Here is a 19,479-nt window from a genome sequence, read left to right on the forward strand (position 1 = left end):
GTCACTATCCGAATCTTCTCTAAGGTCAGAAAGGGTATTGATTCTTAAGGAGTTTGAAGGATTTGAACTAGTGGGTTCACTTAAATTTAATCTTTTTAAATGTTGTTCAATTTCTTCTAGTAGTTGACTATCATTTTTTAGAGAAAGGTTTTCATCTGGTTGAAAGGGTTTGAGTATAGGCTCATTGATTTCTTTATTTTTTCCCTTTGGGTCTGGTCTAGGTTCAGACCTAACTAATGTTTCTATACGATCAAATTGGGTTCCTACCGTATCTAAATACTGGTTTGTAAAATTGTTTTGTTCCATAATTTTTTGAATATCATCTTTTGTTGCTTCTTTTTGTCTATCTAGAGCATTTTGCATTTTGTACGGAGAAGCAATAATTGTTTCTTTTCTTATTGGAATTTTTATTTCTTCCATTGGTGGTCTCTTAGCTTCTAGGGTTTTCCTATCTGCTAGAGTCCAAGTTTTTGTGACTTTGTTGGTTACATTAATTTTCTTGTTAGAATTATTTTCAGTTTTGGACAAGTCAAAGTACCAATCAAAGAAATAAATATTTAATTTGTGTTTGTTCATAAAAGCATAGTATTCTTCTTGAATTTGGTCTCTTTCTTGTTTGTCAAAGATTGCAAAGAAGGCTTTACGTTTGGAACTATTTTGGTCAGAATAAAAGTCTTTCCTTAGGTACTCTTTGTCAATTTCAAAGGGTTTTAATATTGTAAAAATTTGAGGATCTCTAATTTCTTCTGCAGCCATTGAGGATTGAGTTGGCGAAGCTTGTCTAGTTTCTTGTTCTTCTACGGTATAGAAGGGTCTTGGTATTGTAGAGGATTCATCTAAATTTCTTAAATTAAGGTTTCTAAGATTTCTTTCATTTTCATGTGAGATTGGGGTTGATCGGGTAGATCTATTTGAGCTTGAAAATTGTCTGCAGAGCAGATTGTTTCCTGAACTACTTGATGCAAAACGTATGTTTACGCTTCCATCAGAATTTTGGGAAATATAATCTACTTGATGGCTTTCTATGGGTTTTGGAGGAACTGCTTCATCAAGTTTCCACTCAGATGGTAGCTCGATGTCAGTCCATTTTATCATTTTGGGTATGACAATATTTGACTTTCTCATATCTGTTTCTAACAAAAGAGTTTGACCTTTGGGATCTGTAGATTTTGCTTTTGCACTTAACAGAGTGTTCATTACTCTGTAGTGAATTCGGTAAATGACAGCCAAGGGTTGTTCACCTGGAGACATGTCATAACCATGTGTTTTGACATTTAAGGTTAAAGCTTTTAAAAGTCCTGGATCATTAAGTGACACAGGAAAGTTTGGAAAACATTCAAAGTGAATAGGACCATTGCATAAACTTGATTCAACTAGTCCTAAAATTGAGTCTTCAAAGTTTCTGTGTCTACAATCACGTAGAGCAACAAAAACAGAGGCTTTGAGACCATTTCTGGTCAGGGGTTGAATTCCTACTTGTACTGCACCTATATGCAAATACTTGTAGTCTTTCTTTTTGTGTTCTGCTAAAGCTTTTTGAGTAAACATTTGAATAATTTGATGGTCAGAACCTACTTCAATAGTTTGTTCTTGTGTCTTAATTGAATATAAAGTTTTGAAGTCAAAAGTGCCTATTTTGTATATTTCACTGTAGCTTTTCTTGGGTAATTTCCAATTTCCTACAATTTCAGTTAAGCTATGAGAAGACCACTCCTCACAATTTAGCATAGTATCTGAAATACTACTCGATTCAGAAGTCATCGGATTTAAGAGATTTTAGAGGGAGATAGACTTAATTCTTAGGCTGAGGTCTTTGATGGGGCACCCAAGCTTACCAACGGTTTCACTGCGCCTCTCTGCGACTTACTACCGGGAACACAAGTTGCTACTTCCTCAAAGGACAACCTCCTAAGGTTTGGGTCTCTCTCTCACTAACTTCCCTCTCGGCCTTTTGGCTCTGATACCAGAGACGTATCCCAGGGTACAGGTGCTAAGCTGGATTTGGGGCTTAAGCTAAGCTAAACTGGGAAATTCTTATATGCTGGACGTGCCCAGACCGCTTAGGCCCCACACCACCGTGGTGCCCACTCAAAATCTCTTTCGATTTATTGGTCCGATTTGATGTTAATCGTGACGGACTATCACCGCCCAACACCTAGGCGCTACCTAGGCTCAATTTTAGAACACAAATTGTTTATAGTTCACGAATCACATACAAGTTCAAAACAATTCACCAGTTCAATATATGGACTTGTCGGTAGTTTAGAATTCGTGAGTTACTAGTTCAAAATTATAACTTTAAGCAGTAAAGTCATGAACAGGTTTAGAGTTCACAAGTTCACAACTAGGTGCAAAAACAAATGGCAGAGAGATCTAACTATTGCAAAAACGAGGTCTACTCACCTCGACTGTTCAAATTGCACAATAAAAAACAAAGGAAAAACTACAAAAAAAAAAAAAAATACCGAACTTTGGAGATTATTTCAAATAAATACCTAAGCTATTCTTAAACCTACAAAATTTCAATTCTGTCAGACATTAAAACCATTAACTGCTTACCTGACATGTTTGACCATTGATGTAGGACGAGAATGGACCCACTTTAGTCGAAAAACCATAAAAGTAAAGAAGCGGCGTAGAATCAAGAAGAGTGATTGGAAAATAGGTAACTCACGCGTAATCAGGTTACTAGCCGCTGGAATATTCAAGAAGATTTGGTTTTGGACTTTTCGTGTTTCTCGTGCGAAAAGTCAGGTTTTGATTTTGAATCAGATTTGACTAACTTTTGGCCAGAATGTCCGTTTGAGACGCATAATACCTTTCCAGAATGGGAACGACGAAATCTTCAAGACTCACTTTAGTGAGCCCTATCAGATTTAGGCCAAAATGTATTGTCTTAATTATCCAATTCGTGATTTAATATTTTTTAGGCTAGTTTTGCATTCTTTTTATTTTAGGTTTTCTAGTTTATTTTGGATTTGTTTTGTTTTAATCCGTGGGCTTTAGGGTTTCATTGTTAGTCGCCCTAGGGTTTCTTTTCTCATATATAAACAACCTTAAACGGCTGCAGAACGATCTTTTATCATATTATCAATCAAAATTGAGAATTTTCTCTTTTATCTCTGGTGGACTCTAGAATCTTTATTTTAGGTTTATTGCTGGTAAACCTAGTTATCAATACGACTGCGTCATTTCAATTCCTATTGACTGGACCCACCAACGAGGGTATTACCTGACTTCCCTTCTTTTTCAATCTGTCTCCGAATAAATTATTGAATCCATTAAATAGAGTATGAATCCCAAAACAATACTACATCTCCATCAAACTCGAAATCACCATAGAATTGAACTCTTTCCTTAGAATTCAAACGCATCTCCTTATCTTGTCCATGGTCTTTGCAAGATAGTATGTACATATGGTTTTGTTGGTCAAGACCAGTGGTAAATACCAAGTCAGACTGACCTGAACGCAAAATATACTTTAGCAACCAAAACTACATAAAGTTATGCAATTCGGTTTTTAAGGGAACAAATAGAGTGTGAGGTTGATTTTGACTGCGAGCTCTATAACTTCTTGAAAAGATAATGTTTTTACCACTGTCTTGTTCTTTTGGGACAACTATATATTTTTCACTACGTCTCTGTCTTCCATGGCTCTTTGGTTCTGGTTCTGGTTCCAAGTAATACAATTTTTAAATTTACTGGGGGGTTATGTTGTAATAGAGGATGAGGATTTTGTTTGTCCCATCAAGTGTGTGCCTAGAATGCTGTGGTTTTCTCTTTTTCTTTCACACAAATGCATAGTTTATTATATCCTAAGTTGGTTCGCCATGACATCAAAGTATGGAGATTACGAGAGATTCTTACGTAGAGCAAACGTACCATGAGGCTGATAGGGTTGTCCAATCAATGAACATGCACGGGGGTGTTTTGGAAATTTCATTTTAATAAGTAAGGATAGTTTCGGAACATACTTAATTTTTTCGATTTTGATTGGGCTGCCCCACCACCACGTGGTACCTTTTGGATTTTGAAATTTAGCGTTCATGATTGCATGTACTTTCCCATTTTGTTTACTAACACGCAATTACTTCTCGTATCACATAAATGTCACAGGTACATAGGGGAGAGTGGCGACAAAAATAGAAGACCTCATCGATTTACCTATTTGACTCAACAACTGTTGTCAGTCCATTGAAAAATATCAACAAAATTGATGTCGATTCCTCGACCAAGAGTAATAACACAGTGAAAATTGATAACTTCAAAGTCAAGGGAGATCAGCCGGAGGCTGACAAAGGAGTGCTCAGGTTTGTTTATGATGTGTTCGGGGAAGTTAATGAGACCATCATGGATAGTGAAAATTTCTTCACTAGCCGAGTGGACTTTCAAATGTTCGGTCTAAGGACCTTTTATCACATTGGTGATCGAGATAAGGGTATCTGATGTCATAACCCTATTCGGGTGACGGGCTACGATTGAGTAAGTGAGTCGGATGCCATAACCCTAGGCAGTGACGGGCTACGATTGAGGTGACGTATGTTACCTTTGAGAGGTAACGATGTCGAGTTTTGAAACGAGTTATTTTGTGAGATTGTGTATTCGGAGTTGAAGGGTGAATTCTTAGTTTTAGCGTGAGTTGTTTGATTTATTTATTTATTTTCCTTTTTCATTTCTATTGTTGATTTTCAAGTGATCTCCTGAACTAAATTTCTACGCAGGGATTACTAATTTTTACCAAGTGTGATTATATGTTTGGTTGTGTTTTGTGGAGTTAAATATTGTTGCTTTAATTTATCTCACGAGCTGAGAAATTATAAGCATGGGTGACTTGAGTCATTGACGTGGTTGAGCTGACTGGACGCTGACATGGATAGACTCTAAGTTGATGTCAGTGGGCTTCAGGCCTGCTTTGTTTTTAGGCCGAGGGCTGCTGCTGCTTCTGGGCCGAGCTACGTCTGTTTCTTCTGGGCTAGGCTGCTGGGCTGTGCAGGGCTGATGGGAGAAGGGACTGGAAGGGCAGGCGGCGGTTCAACGATGCAGCAGCTTCTGGTGGCCAGTCTGGGTATCTTTTGGCCGGTTCTGGGAAAGATTTTTCTGGTTTCAGGAATTTGGGATCAAGACTCTTCTGATGGTGCAGTATGGCGGTAGGAGGAGGAAGGAAAGGCTTCGAACCGGGCAGGGGAACTTCTGTCACTTCCGGAGGCCGGTTCGGGCGGCGCCGCCGATTCTGGACTTCTGGAGTTGAGAGCTTCAAAGTGGGCGGCGGTGGTTTCTGGGATTTGAAGGCTACGAATTTAGAGTTTCAGGGTTACGGCTTCGTGATGATAACGTGTTTTAGGGAATCGATATTTGAGAGAAAATTGCTGTATATTCTCATTGATAATAAGGACATCTTTATATAGAAGATTACAATGCATAGAATCTGAATTGTACAAGGAAAGATAATCATACAATAAATGGATATCTCAAAGATATTCTCCGAAATTATCTCTAATTAAAACCCTATTACCATTAGGTCAAGTAACCTAGAGTTTGGGCCAGACTCAATTTAAATTTACTTAAACAATTTTGAAAATTTCATGAGTATTACAACCGAGACTTGGTATCGTTGCCAAGAATCAGCTAACCTCCACTACCTCAACCACCAAACCCGCAACCAAGGAGATCAAACTTAGCCCGTACAGTACAAAGGCATTGTTGATCTCATCACGCTTCATACAAAGGAATTGTATTACGAAAGAAAAGCAACAACTTCTTTCACCAAGGGCCTCATAAACGTCCCTTTTTGGATCATCATGAGCCTGTACCCAAAATGACACCATATCAATAACCGGCAGCATATCAATTTCAGCCTTAAATCTTTCAAGTAAACTATCTTCCTCCATCCCAAGAATAGTAACCGCCTTTAGTCTTGCAGAATACATCACCGAACTAGGGCAGCAGAAAGTTTTACTGTAAGCACATTGCACATGAGCTTGCCATCAAAACTACTCCGCAGCAAAACAGCCATTCTATCTTCTCCATCCGAAACAAAACATATACATGAAAACCAGCTAAAAATGGAGATTTAGGGGTACAACCCATATAACCCTCGCACCTACTTTGAGCAGCTGTATTTAAGGTATGGATATACTGATCATTGATATAAAATAAAAGTAATACAATAGAATAGTACATCAAAACTTTCCTTCTCACTGTATACAACACAGAAAGGGCTTTTGTTTCTGCTGCAAAATCCTTTCACTATGGAATTCAATAAAATTCAGAGATCATGACTGGAAATGCTTGGCTGCAACTTGGATGAGTAGTTAAGTCCCTTTCTATGCAATCTTGAAGACTCAAAACAATGAGAAAGTAAGCTGAAAACACTTTCCTATATATCAAACTCAATTCCATGCTTATCTGAAGTTAATACTGAAGCTACTTTGCAGGCCCTTCTTGGCCGGGCCAACAAAATTTCCTTTTTGCATCATAGCCACAAACTCGTTGTAATCTATGCGTCCATCCTGCAACAATAAATTAACATGTGTAAATCTGACATTGTAGACAAGATCAAACGTTTAGCTTTGACTAAAAATATCCCCTATGTACTAGGAAATGCTAAACAAATCACTTTTTTTTTTTTTTTTTTTATAATTTTACCCCACCCCACCCATCCCATAATGCTAATGACATTTGACCTATGACCTCTCCGATGTCGGTTATTTCAAACAGCCAACAGGCCACATATCACATTTTCTTGTATCACATTCAAACCACATCATATGCCAGTTGACGTGACATGTAAAAATTGGTCTAACATGGTCCCCTCTAGCATTGTCCAATGGCTAGCTGCTACATCAACTTCCACATCACATGGTTTGAATGTAGGTACAAGAAAATGTGGTCTCTTTAGCATTAGTCATGCAGAAAATATAAATTATAAATATAGTCAAGCAACAATAAAAAGCACTCATATCTAAAAACAAAGAAACCACACATTCTTGGCATGCTCTACTCCTGACAAATAAGCGAGATAGTGAAACAGGTTTTGCAGGACATTGAAATCATTAACTATCTGAAATTAGTTACTTAGATCAACTGGGCCAAATTTTACTTTCTTGCAAAGCAAACATGCAGTTAGAAGATCATACAAGCAAAATACTGTCAATAGTTTCAAGTATGTCTTTCATACCATTAAATTAGCACTGTTCAAGTAGTCACATTTATTAAATTGGTGCATGTAGCACCTATTTGGAATACAACAAAAAGAAACTAACATGGAACTGTCATTTCAATTTATAACTAAAGATTGGGCAACACACTTTATACCTCACTCTAAGATATCTAAGCCTGTATAGTAAAAAAAAAAAAAAAATACTACTGAAATAAGTAAAAAGTCGGACATTTTCCCTGTGCAAGTATTACTAGTCAACATACTACATACCATTCTAATGTGATATAAATGCTGTATTATTAAAATAGAATTACTCACATTATCCTGATCGACTTCTCTTATCATTTCTTCGAGGCGAACATCCTCTATGCCAAACTCCTCACAAGCTAGTTGAAGCTCATCTTGAGTAATGTAGCCACTTCCATCCTTATCAAAGTAGGAGAAAGCTGCAAACAGATGATCTTCTCTCTCAATTTTGTTTAAATGCAATGTTGCAGCAACAAATTCCCCATAATCAATGGTTCCGCTATTATCTACATCTGCCTGCAAATCAGAGAATGGGCTACTCAATGATCTTACACCAGCTAATAAGGAAAAAATGAAAAAGAAAGAATAGCATGCACATCTCAATTGCGATGCCCAAACACACAAAACTCCATGATTTTCCTGTGTTTTGCTCCTTCTACTCGAGCGTTAATATTAACATAAACCAGTTATAACACCTATATGACAATTTTGCTACTTTTGACTTTATAGAACGGCGATTGAATCATAATAGATGAGAAGACTCCAATATCTGATACATACTGCTTGCATCAGATCATAAATTTCTGACTCCTTGAGAGTAGCTCCAAATTTTTTCAGTCCAGCCTTAAGTTCTTCAAAAGTGATTTGGCCACTGCCGTCAGTGTCTATCATCTTGAACATTTCTTTCAGGCCAGCTATTTCTTCTTCAGATAAGCTCTCAGCAATAACCTGCCAACACAATACAAAAATAGAAACAAAGAAACTATCATCATTCTTTGATAAACAAATTCCAAATATAATAACTAACCTAGGTTATTTTATATATATACATATATATATATATATACATATATATATATACACACACAATGACTGTCCTTCATGAGAGGACATTGTCTTTTTATGAAACGTAAGGACACCCTCATCCCGACCAACTGGCAATGTAACTCAATCACAGGAGCCGTACATCTTTTGTGTTCCTTTACAAGAATAATGCTTCACACAATCAGCTCTATCAAAAACCATTTGGTCATCTAATCGAGTGGCCAAACAACTTTTGATTTGACTAATTTTTGGCAAGAATGCTTGTTGAAGGATGACCTAAACTATGGATGGTTTCAGCCATTGGATTACAAGTCTGGGTGAGGGATTTTTTTTTTTTGAATAGGGGATGTCCTTTCTTGAAAGTCCCTGTGTGTGTTTACACACACACACACACACCCAAATTGTTCAGGGCCTTCACTCTAGCACAAGTCAGCAAAAACCTGCCGAATCCTCTATATAGCTGTTGATTATTATTGAAGCCATTGCATTCTTTGTTTGATCACAGCAAAAAATTTTAAAGAAATTTAATTTGGGTGATGTAATGCTGAGATAATCTATCAGCAGAGATCCAAAACACACACACACACTGATACTGTTAAAAGGTCTAACAAATGTGTCTGGCATGTCCAGATACTTACCATAAGAGCCATTTTCTTCAGCTTGTTCATAGCTGAAAATTGCTTTAAGCGACTTAGAACTGCAGAATCAAGAGCCTTATCAGGAGCCACACCATCAACTTGCACCCAGGGGTGGCCTGCAAGGAATGAAACTCAACTAATTAATGAAAAGATGACGCCATAACTAAAACCGAATTCTGATCAGGATAAGTTTATGCATCTTGAAAAAGCTGTCAATTACAGAAGCAATCTACTCAGGCTTTCCTTAGAAGTTCAAAGAACTCTAACTTCAACTACTGTGTTTCTGTAGTAAAGAGGTTCTAAATTCCTCACTAATCTAATATGCTAGACCAACATGAAAACTATCAGATTTCATAATTAACAATCCTAAAAGAATGAATGAATAAATAAACAAACAAACAAAACATAACAAGAAAAAAGACTCACACAAAACTTCGTGTGCAGTCAGCCGCTTTCTAGGGTCGCGGACAAGCATTCTCCTTACTAAATCTTTGGCACCGTCAGAGATACTAGGCCAGGGATCTGATGAAAAGTCTAGCTCACCATGCAAGACCTGATCAAATATTCCCTGCTCCGTTTCTTGTGGAATCATAACGAAGAAAAGAGAAAAATTTGGAAAGTTATTATAATAACCATCAGATCCATAAGATGCAGAAAGAAAGCACAAAAACAAGATCACACATCAAAGATATAGTAGCAAGTCGAAAGTACCCACCAGCCCAAAATGGAGGTACCCCACTTAATAAAATATAAAGAATCACTCCAGCGCTCCAAACATCTGCTTCTGGACCATAACGCTTTCGTAAGACTTCTGGAGCGACATAATATGGGCTCCCAACCACATCAGTAAACTTTTCTCCTGCAAATAGATAATCATGAGTTTTTTATTGAAATCTGTTTAATCTTCAAGTCTAGTCATATTATTTGATGAAAAGCAAAATAAAGCATAATATGGGGTCAAAAAGCACAGAGCAGCATGCTTTACCATAACTAACCATAATCTGGAAACAAGCACATCCAAAACATGAATACATGTGAATTAGGAGCAGCAGTTCTGTAATATATTGTTAAATGTCCTATACTAATCATATATAATCCATTCTAGAAGTTAACATTGCTTTGGTCCTTATTTTGAATTTCCATTTGATAGCATATATTCTAAGACCACCACATATGGCAAAGAAAGTCTCCATCATGAAATTTCATACCTTCATTTTCAGCAATCACCAGATTTTAACCCCAAGAGAAAGTTTACATATGAAATATGTTATAGGTCCCACATCTTATCCATAGTGTATAAGATTAAGTTTCAAGGAAAGAAAAGAAAACCTTTCAGCCAAATCCATTAATATGACTATTTGTAGCAAACATCTAACATGCAACTGCTGCTTTTGTTTAGTCATTACATATAGAACACTCAAAACAGTTAACAAGTAACCCTTAAATACCATGCACTACAAAAAAGGATGAACCGATGAATAGAAAGTTAACAAAGTTCATGGTTGAAACTTTTAATGAGTAAGGATGAAATGTTGAATCTTAATTCTTGGCATCACAAGTTTGTCATCCTGGTCTCAGCTCAAGGTACGCATGCTATTGAATGGTCTCAACTCTTGGACTTTTAAGTAAAATTTTATTTAAGAAGTGACACATCATGGAGAGAAATTAGCTCAGGTAAATAGGAACCTCAGAAAGTTTCACTTTTTTGGTATTATGATATGATTTTATTTCCATTTCAAAATCTGAGTCCCAAGGAGATTTTGGTATTATGATTGATGATTACGACCTATCATCTTGCATCTAGTGATAAATTCACAAAAATATCGCTCCATCAAATTTAAACATGTGATCTAAAATCTTATTTTCTCATTAAATTAATTGTATTCATGAAATGTAAGTTAAATATTACGTTCTAGTGATTAATCTCTTTTTCTTTTGTAATATTTTGTGAATGTCAACCGTGCACAAGATTTTGTGAAACAGAAAATTCCAATAATTGATCTTTTGCCCTGTCATATAAGCTACCTATTTGAGGCCAGTTAAAAGTGAAACCAGACTATTGTCCAAAAGAAAAAGCAAAAAAAAAAAAAAAAGGGTGAACCAGACTTTTGAATCCAGAATCAAGTCTTTTAGTCAAAACTTTGAAGCCGAAAATGACACTTCAAAATTTTAATTCACCTTAACAAAAGCGATACAAGATATAATATGGCCTTTGGTGGTCCAGTTACGTACGAGGTTATGGTCAAAGCCTGGATGTTAGACATGATTCCATGAGAGACATGCTACAAAAGCACAATGGCACAGAACAAATGAAAAGTTCCAGCCAAAGCCTCTAATTATTAGAATGTGATTGAATATCAAACACAACCGATGTTGTAAGACTGGTGAGTGACAGTGACAGACATATAACCTTGAGCATCAAAACTGAAATGGCATAAATGGTAAGAGTCAAAGACTAATGATACCAAAACCGCACTATGAAAGATTTAGAATTACCTGGCTTCAGGAAAATAGATAATCCAAAATCAATAGTTTTAAGAAGTGCATCCTCCTCCTGACTGACAAAGAGAAAATTCTCGGGCTTAAGGTCTCGATGCATAACTCCTAATGAATGGCAAGCTTCTACAACTCCGACTATAGTCCTAGTGAGCTCAGCTGCCTTTCTTTCTGTATAATGGCCACGCTGGATAATCCTATCAAAGAGCTCACCTCCTGCACATAATTCCATAACTACATGAACTGCAACAGCATCCTCATAAGCACCCTTTATAGATATAACATTAGGGTGGCCTGCCAGATGATGCATTATCTGAATCTCCCTCCTCACATCCTCCACATCATCGTCAGTTATCAACTTCCTTTTTGCAATCGACTTGCACGCATACTCTTTCCCTGTGGCCTTCTCCACGCACAGAGTTGTTACCCCAAACTGCCCCTGTCCCAATTTCCTCCCAAAACTATAAAACTCCTTTATTTTTCCCGTCTTTGTTTGCAACACTGAACCAGCACGAAGCCCTGCACTAGGGACCCTCTTCATCTGCGGCGGCTTCCTGGGTTTGGAGGGTTGTTTCGGCTCAGTTTCAGGTTTTGGTATGGTCATCACTTGTTGCGGGGGCTTGTCTTGTACCGGAAGAGGCGACTCGGGTTCCCTGGGCTGCTGCTCATTGGCAGTTTCTCCTCCACTAGTATGAAGAGAGTCATCAGGCAAAGGGGTTCGCCACATTGCAGCCGAAACTGATTGGAAGAAGCCATTCTTAGAAATGCTGGGTCCAACACAAGTATTCCCCATATCAACCAACACTTAGTTCGTTCCTCCTCCCAAACAACACTTGCTCAATACCAATAAGATCTAAGCTCCCGCACTATCAAAATGCATAAGATCTATCTCTCTCTCTCTCTCTCTCTCTCTCTCTCTCTCTCTCTCTCTCTCTCTCTCTCTCTCTCTCTCTCTCTCTCTCTCTCTCTCTCTCTCTCTCTCTCTCTCTCTCTCTCTCTCTCTCTCTATATATATATATATATATATATAGATACTGGAGTCAAACCCGTGTAAGTTTTACTATATATAGATCGATGATCAAAAACTTGGATGAACTAACAAGTGGGGAAAGTGAAGTAGAGCTGAGCAAACTCAAATCATGATTGAACAAGATTGCATCTATTCAACATAGAACTCTGTTTAATACAAGAAGAAAAGGTGAATAAGTGGAAGCTAAGGGCGAATAAAGCTAGAATCAATCAGTAAGTGAGTGCAAGACAGAACTGACCTCTGAATCTCGAATCTTGTTGGGTTTGGAGTTTGGATCACAAAGCGAGTGAGTGAAACTTGGAAGATGAGCGAGCAAACCAAGCTACGCAAGAGGGGAAGGAAAAGGTCCACGGAAAAGAAACCTATCAGGATTGAACAATTCAGCAGAAAACAAAAAAGTGAGCAAGACAAAGAGAAAGTGAGAAAAATGGCTCGTAATAAACAATGGGTATCTACGGACGCCAAAGGAAGCGAAGAGAGGGGGGGGTTAATATTAGTTGGTCAAGTTTGTGCGTGTGTCGGACCACGCAATTTAAGTAAACGCGTTGTCGCCGCTACTTCAATCTCGACGGGTTTTTCGCTTGGAGTCGACCTGTCCAGTTGTTCACATATTTTCATCACGTCAACATATTCACCCTAAATTTTGATACAGTAACTGATTCTTACGTAGGGACACCCGCACCACGTGGCGGTGTGGCCCTCCAATCAGAAGAAAGAAATTTTTCTCTCTTTTTTGAAACTGCTCCTGATTTTTAATGTGAAATACTCAAAATACTCAATGTTTGGACATTAATTGGGCCGCCGCACTGCCACGTGGTGTGGGTGCCGTACGGAAAGTCTCTCTCTAGTTCATAACAACCCATCTCAAAAACAGCGTCATTATCTGAATAAACTCATATTTTCTAAAGCCATCAAGCCCCACCAATAGAAAAACTCTTTACAAATCCCATGAAAACTGCAAATAGATATTCATGGCATTTACTTAAAAAAGGCTCCGAAGTCAGAACGCTAAATTTTTTCTTTTCTTCTTCTTTTCCTTCTATTAAATGTGATAGTTCTACTAATGAGAGGAATGATGTTAACTGTGGCTGATTCTAAACTACAGAAAATTAATTCTGTTTCAATAACAAGTTTTGAAATCTGACTAACTTTAATTTATGAACTCACTAGTTGCCCTTGGGAGTTGCTTGTGGATAACTTTGGAACAATGTTATAGTTGTATAATGATAATAGTAATCTCAAAGACCATGATGTGGTAAAATTCATTTTTGCCAAGGAACTCAAACAACAACTTTAATTATTTACACAACTTCTCTGTTCCTGTAAAAATTATTAAACTTTATGCTGGCTCATGGGGAGAACCAAAACGTCAAATAAAGCTCAGCAGACAAGTAACAAAATTATTGTACGACCTTAAAACTCAGCTACACTTGCTAACTTCAATAGACAAAGATATAGATGTTGCAATAGACTAACGTAGTTACACAACATCTCATCCAACTCTACTGATCAGAAAAGAGAGAGCGCTGAAGATTGCTGTAGAATTGTTTTTCCAACATTTACCCCCGAAACACGCTCTTCACAAATCCTTGCAAAGAGGACCCCATTCCAGCACCAACGGCTTCTGCCAAGTATGTTGCCTCTCGAATGGTCTTCTTCAAGTCGAAAGAATCTTTCACCCGATTATCCAAGAACGCCCACGTATCACAAAAATTTGGGGAATTATCAGTAAGCATGTAAATCTCAGTTGTGGAGTATATCCCTCCAAGGACAGTCCGTTTCACATACCAATCAAAATCAGAGGTGTCGTCACCAGCACCATGCCAGATCTCATCAACAAGGAGTGCCCTCTGCTTAAAACTTGTGGGAACATTCACAGGTTGTGCTTGGATACTAAGAGCTTGAGGCCATTTTGATATGTAGGGCGCCTGCATTTCCAAGCGAATTCTTACAAGCTTGGTGATACGCTCGCTGGGTATCAAACTTCTCAACTCCTCTGTACTGGACTCAATTGTATCACTGAGCCTTTGCAGGCAGTCATCCATGAAAAACTCAACAAGGGCAGCCTCTTTCCTTGGGAACGATCCCACAATCGACGGAGACACACCAACATCCCTCGCACCAGCAATCATAGCTGCTTCACTCCATCCCAACCTTATGACATGGGGAAGTGAGGCTTGGAGCACGCGAGCTTGCTCATCTTGGTATTCTACTCTTGGTCTGCACGTGTGATCAGCTGTTGAAGACGTGGAATCTGAGTAAGTAGGGCTTTGACTGACAAAGGGTTCAGAGTTGACAGTGGTGGAAAAGCGAGAATGGCTGATAAGGGACTGAAGAGGGCGAAACCGAATAATACGGTTGCTGCTACTGTTACTCAAGGGTGCACCCAGGGAATGTAGAAGCCGCTTAGCTGCTGATCTGTACATTTCGGTTCTGATTTGCCAGTCTCTGCCTAAAGAGCATGGAGAGGGTTTAGCAACTGATGATAATGATAACTTGAATAGCTAGCTGACATATAACTAAAGTAGGTTACTGGTTTATATTGTCTATACTCTATATTATGTAAATCTAAAGTCCTATCACCTAGCATAATCAAAGACATTCTCAATATTACATTTACAGGAAAGTTACGAATTGGGAAGGAAAAGATATATAGAGGAGTTTTGTCACAAAGTATTGGTATCAAAGCATAGTTTCCCCCACAAAAAAATTTCTGCAATACCCTCATCTCTAAATGACAGAAAACTGAAGTTTTGATGTGGTTGGTCTCTTATTTAGTGTTTTAGTTGTATGATACATAGCTGCCTCTACTTTATATTTTATGTGGTTTGGGTAATTAATAGAATTTAGTTTGTGATTAGTGATGCAAGAACAAGATGGTAATAGTTGTCATAGTGAGAATGGTTTACCCAAATCAATAGAGAGTGAGAAACCCTAACAACACTGTTGAAGGCCAATGACAACAAACAATCTGAGTAGTAAACCCCCTAAACTAAAGCCCTGATATTAATCCAACAGAGTAGTAATAGCAGCAAATCAGATTTCAGGTAAAAAAAAAAAAAAAAAAGATTGAAAAGACAAACCTGGATTTGGGAATTGGGGGAGAGAGAGAGAGCTTCACTTGGTTATTGCACAACACAAGAGAAGAGAAGCGAAGCGAAGCGAGAGAAGAGAAGAGACGACCGGTTCCTACGGCTGCTTTGCGTTCAACGTGTCACTGTTATGTTCTAATTTTCAAAAACGAGTCGGGTCGGGTCGATCCGGTTCGTGTTATACTGCAAGTCGGGGGGGGGGGCGGGTTCTATTAATTGAGTTTTTTTATTTGTCAATCACACGATGTCCTCAAAAACTCCCAAGCTCAGAGATTAATCCGTGCTCGGAGATCTTGTTAAAACGCTTCCTCCTCCTTAGTCATTAAAAATAAATTGAGATTTAACTCCAATAAATCTCAACGGGATTCGAACCCGGATGTTGAAGTTCCACACCTAAACGCTACTACCAACTCCACCGCCTGGTTCTATTAATTGAGTTTTGATAAAATTGAATTTCTGAGAAAAACAGTTTTGAAATGGAGAGGTGGGTTGTGGACATATCCGAGTGGGACCCAACCCCCCAAGACTTGTCCTTCGCCCTCTCTGTTCTTCCTCCATCTCAGCAATCCTCCGTCACCAGGTTTGCTCTCTCTCTCTCTCTCTGTTTTGTTTTTTGGACTCTGGGGAAACCCAGAATGATCATACTGAAGGAATAGTGAAAAGTTTGACCAAACTTCTGTATCTTTGTATTGAGATACACTAAGCTTGTTTTGCTACTTGGGAGTTGCCCAAGTATTCTAGTTTCAAGCAACAAAACATACATGTGGCCTTTGAATGGTATCAACTACTACTGCTTTGAATGTATTAAGAGTTTTCGGAACAATTGTGGCTCTCTTTCCGACTTATCGTTATATTTGTCAATGCTAGATATGTACGTCTGGAAGACCGGAAACGGGCACTTGTGAGCCGGTTGCTTCAGTATGCTCTTGTACACCAAGTCTTGGCAATCCCGTATGATCAGATTGTCATTAACCGCACCTTGGAAGGCAAACCGTATCTGGTATGCCTATACTTACCTTGCATGTCTTGTGATTTCCATTGCTTCATTGCATCCCAGATACAAAATTTTAATTTAAGATTTGAAAATTTTATGTGGTTCGCTGCAAGAATGCGGCCGGTGGAGTATTTATCACAGATGCAGTTTGACACGTTCCTTTCCTGAAAAGGAGCAAGAAAATATAATATGATGAAAAGAAAGATTGCATACCCTAAACCGTAAACTGTAATACAGTCCTCCATGGATTTAACCCCCATCAACAGATTCTGCAAGCTGAGTATGAGATCTACCCTCACTTATAAAATGTGTTTGTTGGTTATGCAATATGACAATTTGAAGTCATGAATCCATTCCATGACATTACAAAACTCCCAAAATGGTCAGGAAGGGTCTAAATGTTAATATATACTGTCAACTTATTTGTACCTTCCTTGCACACAAACATAAGTAACTTGTTCAATGTGCCATGTATAATGTGTTCTTTTTCAGGAATGTGATGAAGTTTGCGTGGATTTTCCCAATTTTAATTTCAATGTATCGCATCATGGTGACTATGTGGCTATAGCATCAGAACCTTTATGCCTTGTGGGGGTTGACATTGTTTCCATAGTCATTCCTCAGGATGAGACTGTCATAGAATTCCTTCAAAGCTTCTCCTCATACTTTTCAAGTTTTGAATGGCATAACATTTGCACTGCTGGCACAAACAATGATATGCTGATTGAGTTTTACAGGTACCCTAGTTTTTCATCTATTAGTTGAACTATTTAAAATGTTCAGTTTGATTTAACTCGATGGGGGTATTAATTCCTTTCCTGACATTCTGTGGAAATTCATACCATATTACTTTTTGTATTGTAAAGTTTCTTATAGGTTCTCATTCTTCACTAGAATTAAAACCACAGTTGTTTCTTTGTTAAAAGCCACATCTCAATAGACTTTATCACTACAGAATAACTGGTAGAAATTGTTTTGGTAAGTCTGGTAGAAAGACTATTTCATACTTCATCTACCATAATTTGGTATCCCATAAGTTCAAAATGATCCAACTTCTATATCTTGCTTTTGCACGTCTAACCATTTTTGCGAAAAAGAAACAAAAACCATTCTTTTGCCAAGCTCTCAATTAGTGTTTTACAGTTTCTATGTGGCCAATCTCTTTTAGCTATAGCTTCCTTGGAAAAAAAAATGTTGGGCCAAGCTCACTGACCTATTCAAGTACAAACTTTCAATAAAAGTATTTTTGTTTTGGTGAACTTCATTACAAGTTTTTTATTTGTATGTTGAATATTCAGGTGATTAATTATGTTTGCTTTAATTAGATATAGTTCATGTCTTGGTTCTTAAACAAGTATAATGTTGCAGTTTAGAAATGAAAGGACAAAAATAAAATGTCTCAAGCAGAGTGCAGAAGTGGTGCAAAGATTTTTTTTTTCTTTTTTTTTTGGACGATAGTTGCAAATATTTTATCAGTAAACAATCTTAAAATGTTTTGCAGATATTGGTGTCTGAAAGAAGCTTTTGTCAAAGCAATTGGGAGTGGACTGGCATATGATTTGGACAAAGTGGAATTTCATCACAGTTGCTGGGCAAACATTTCTGTTAACATTGAGGGCAAGGCTACGAGAGAGTGGCGCTTTTGGCTTCTAGATTTGGGAAAGAATCATTTGGTATGTCCCTTTTATTTATTTATTTTATTTTTTTCCTTCTCTTTCATTTTGATCTGGTTTCATGCTAAATGTCTTTTTCTTATATGTTCTTTTTTTTCCCTGATATAATAAGAGTATAGAAGTATATAGCCATATTTCCAAAAAAATAAAAGAGGTAAGGTTAGTGTCTAGGTAGTTCCTCAATATGCACGTTATCATTCAACATTCTTTCCTAATGAGGGAGACGACCATTGATGAAGATTTCAATAAATGCAACTTGGAAACTCAAGACTATTAAGATGAAAGACAGAGTCGAAATGAATAAAGACAAGACCAAAAGACACCATCCAGCCTTACCTGGACTTCGAGTAGTTTGGGTTAGGAGACCAAACTAGGATAATGCTCCTGACCACAACTGAGTAGGCTCAGGTTGTGTCTAAGCAGAGGACTTGAAAAGACTGAAATCATATGTTAGGCCGTATGTTGAAGCATGATTGCAAGACCCTTGTAGCTCATCAACTGAATTTGCATCTGTGGTCTGCCATGAATTCAGAAGTAAACTACACGGGTCGGTCTGAGTTATGAAAACGCCTTGATTAGCCTAGAATTCCAAAATAAACTATTCCTATTAAACTCCTTGCATTTAACCAAGGGTTTAGGAATATCCAAATTTTAAGGCATAGAAAGTTTTTGGTGTGATAACTGAGATGCTCCAAGTGATTGTGCATGAGAAAATAATATCCTTATTAAAGTTTTCTATAAAATTACAGGTATCCATTGCAAGGGGTCATCCAAGATCAGCTTCTGGGAGTTACATGAGAACATTAAGACGATCGGAGTTTGATGAAAAGGAATATCATGCAGCTCTTCATCTTCCAAATGTAGGGTTTGTCTCGAGAACTGTAGAACAACTAATTCCGGTTTCACACAAAGCCCCTGTACATCACACCTAGAAGTTTATTTATGATGTCACTGTAGCAGGCTGTCTTGTACAGAAGTCAGAAAATATGAAAATCAAACAGTAGCAGCACTTTCAACATACGCTGCAGCACAGTGCCTCTCCCATCACCATATTACAGTATGCATATTGTACCTAGAATAGTTCTTTTATTAGAGCCCACTGACAAGCTACTTTTGTTGAGGTGGTCTTTTTTTAATTTTTTTTTTTTTATCTGAAATATAACTTTATTAACTCAAAACAGGTTACATCAATTCAGGGAAAAGCTGTTCTCAATTACTCAATAGAGCACCCCCTTTACTAAACCATCATCTTAAACCTTTTTCTTTTCTTTTTTTTGGTTATAGGAGGTAAGCCCTTTATTGATAATACTCAGATTTCAAAGCTGG

The 19,479-nt window shown here is 37.7% G+C and overlaps 3 protein-coding genes across 5 annotated transcripts; 1 reads left to right on the top strand and 2 right to left on the bottom strand.

The window, feature by feature from the left end:
* Nucleotides 1-5,796: 5,796 nt before the first annotated feature.
* Nucleotides 5,797-12,883, bottom strand: LOC112192914 (calcium-dependent protein kinase 1). Its single transcript, XM_024332841.2, has 8 exons — nt 12,633-12,883; nt 11,365-12,540; nt 9,584-9,727; nt 9,295-9,447; nt 8,869-8,984; nt 7,967-8,134; nt 7,478-7,702; nt 5,797-6,509 (listed from the first exon to the last, which is right to left on the bottom strand). The coding sequence occupies exons 2-8, from the start codon at nt 12,155-12,157 to the stop codon at nt 6,402-6,404; spliced, it is 1,707 nt and encodes a 568-aa protein (XP_024188609.1). The 5' UTR covers nt 12,158-12,540; nt 12,633-12,883; the 3' UTR covers nt 5,797-6,401.
* Nucleotides 12,884-13,642: 759 nt separating this feature from the next.
* Nucleotides 13,643-15,629, bottom strand: LOC112193407 (ubiquinone biosynthesis protein COQ9, mitochondrial). 3 transcript variants are annotated; one of them, XM_040512518.1, is made up of 2 exons: nt 15,478-15,629; nt 13,643-14,846 (listed from the first exon to the last, which is right to left on the bottom strand). In XM_040512518.1, the coding sequence occupies exon 2, from the start codon at nt 14,818-14,820 to the stop codon at nt 13,954-13,956; it is 867 nt and encodes a 288-aa protein (XP_040368452.1). In that variant the 5' UTR covers nt 14,821-14,846; nt 15,478-15,629; the 3' UTR covers nt 13,643-13,953. The 3 variants fall into 3 exon arrangements, with proteins under 3 accessions (XP_040368452.1, XP_040368453.1, XP_040368454.1); XM_040512519.1 differs by having other exon boundaries at nt 13,643-14,842; nt 15,478-15,617; XM_040512520.1 differs by lacking the exon at nt 15,478-15,629 and adding an exon at nt 15,304-15,327 and having other exon boundaries at nt 13,643-14,842.
* A 276-nt stretch (nt 15,630-15,905) lies between these two features.
* On the top strand, nt 15,906-19,273 carry LOC112197611 (L-aminoadipate-semialdehyde dehydrogenase-phosphopantetheinyl transferase). Its single transcript, XM_024338353.2, has 5 exons — nt 15,906-16,066; nt 16,354-16,486; nt 16,973-17,217; nt 17,982-18,153; nt 18,903-19,273. The coding sequence occupies exons 1-5, from the start codon at nt 15,963-15,965 to the stop codon at nt 19,083-19,085; spliced, it is 837 nt and encodes a 278-aa protein (XP_024194121.1). The 5' UTR covers nt 15,906-15,962; the 3' UTR covers nt 19,086-19,273.
* The last annotated feature ends 206 nt before the right edge of the window (nt 19,274-19,479 follow it).

The sequence above is a fragment of the Rosa chinensis genome, chromosome 1 (assembly GCF_002994745.2).
Source record: "Rosa chinensis cultivar Old Blush chromosome 1, RchiOBHm-V2, whole genome shotgun sequence".
In the NCBI taxonomy this organism is placed as follows: domain Eukaryota; kingdom Viridiplantae; phylum Streptophyta; class Magnoliopsida; order Rosales; family Rosaceae; genus Rosa; species Rosa chinensis.

Excerpts from the sequence above, each read along its gene's own strand:
- LOC112193407 (XM_040512518.1), bottom strand. The coding sequence starts at position 14,820 with ATGTACAGATCAGCAGCTAAGCGGCTTCTACATTCCCTGGGTGCACCC.
- LOC112192914 (XM_024332841.2), bottom strand. The coding sequence starts at position 12,157 with ATGGGGAATACTTGTGTTGGACCCAGCATTTCTAAGAATGGCTTCTTC. Across the intron at positions 8,985-9,294 it reads GACTGCACACGAAGTTTTGT|GCCACCCCTGGGTGCAAGTT; the intron begins GTGAGTCTTTTT and ends CATTCCTTGCAG. Across the intron at positions 8,135-8,868 it reads TGAAGAAAATGGCTCTTATG|GTTATTGCTGAGAGCTTATC; the intron begins GTAAGTATCTGG and ends TTGTGTTGGCAG.
- LOC112197611 (XM_024338353.2), top strand. The coding sequence starts at position 15,963 with ATGGAGAGGTGGGTTGTGGACATATCCGAGTGGGACCCAACCCCCCAA. Across the intron at positions 16,067-16,353 it reads CAGCAATCCTCCGTCACCAG|ATATGTACGTCTGGAAGACC; the intron begins GTTTGCTCTCTC and ends TGTCAATGCTAG. Across the intron at positions 18,154-18,902 it reads ATTTGGGAAAGAATCATTTG|GTATCCATTGCAAGGGGTCA; the intron begins GTATGTCCCTTT and ends ATAAAATTACAG.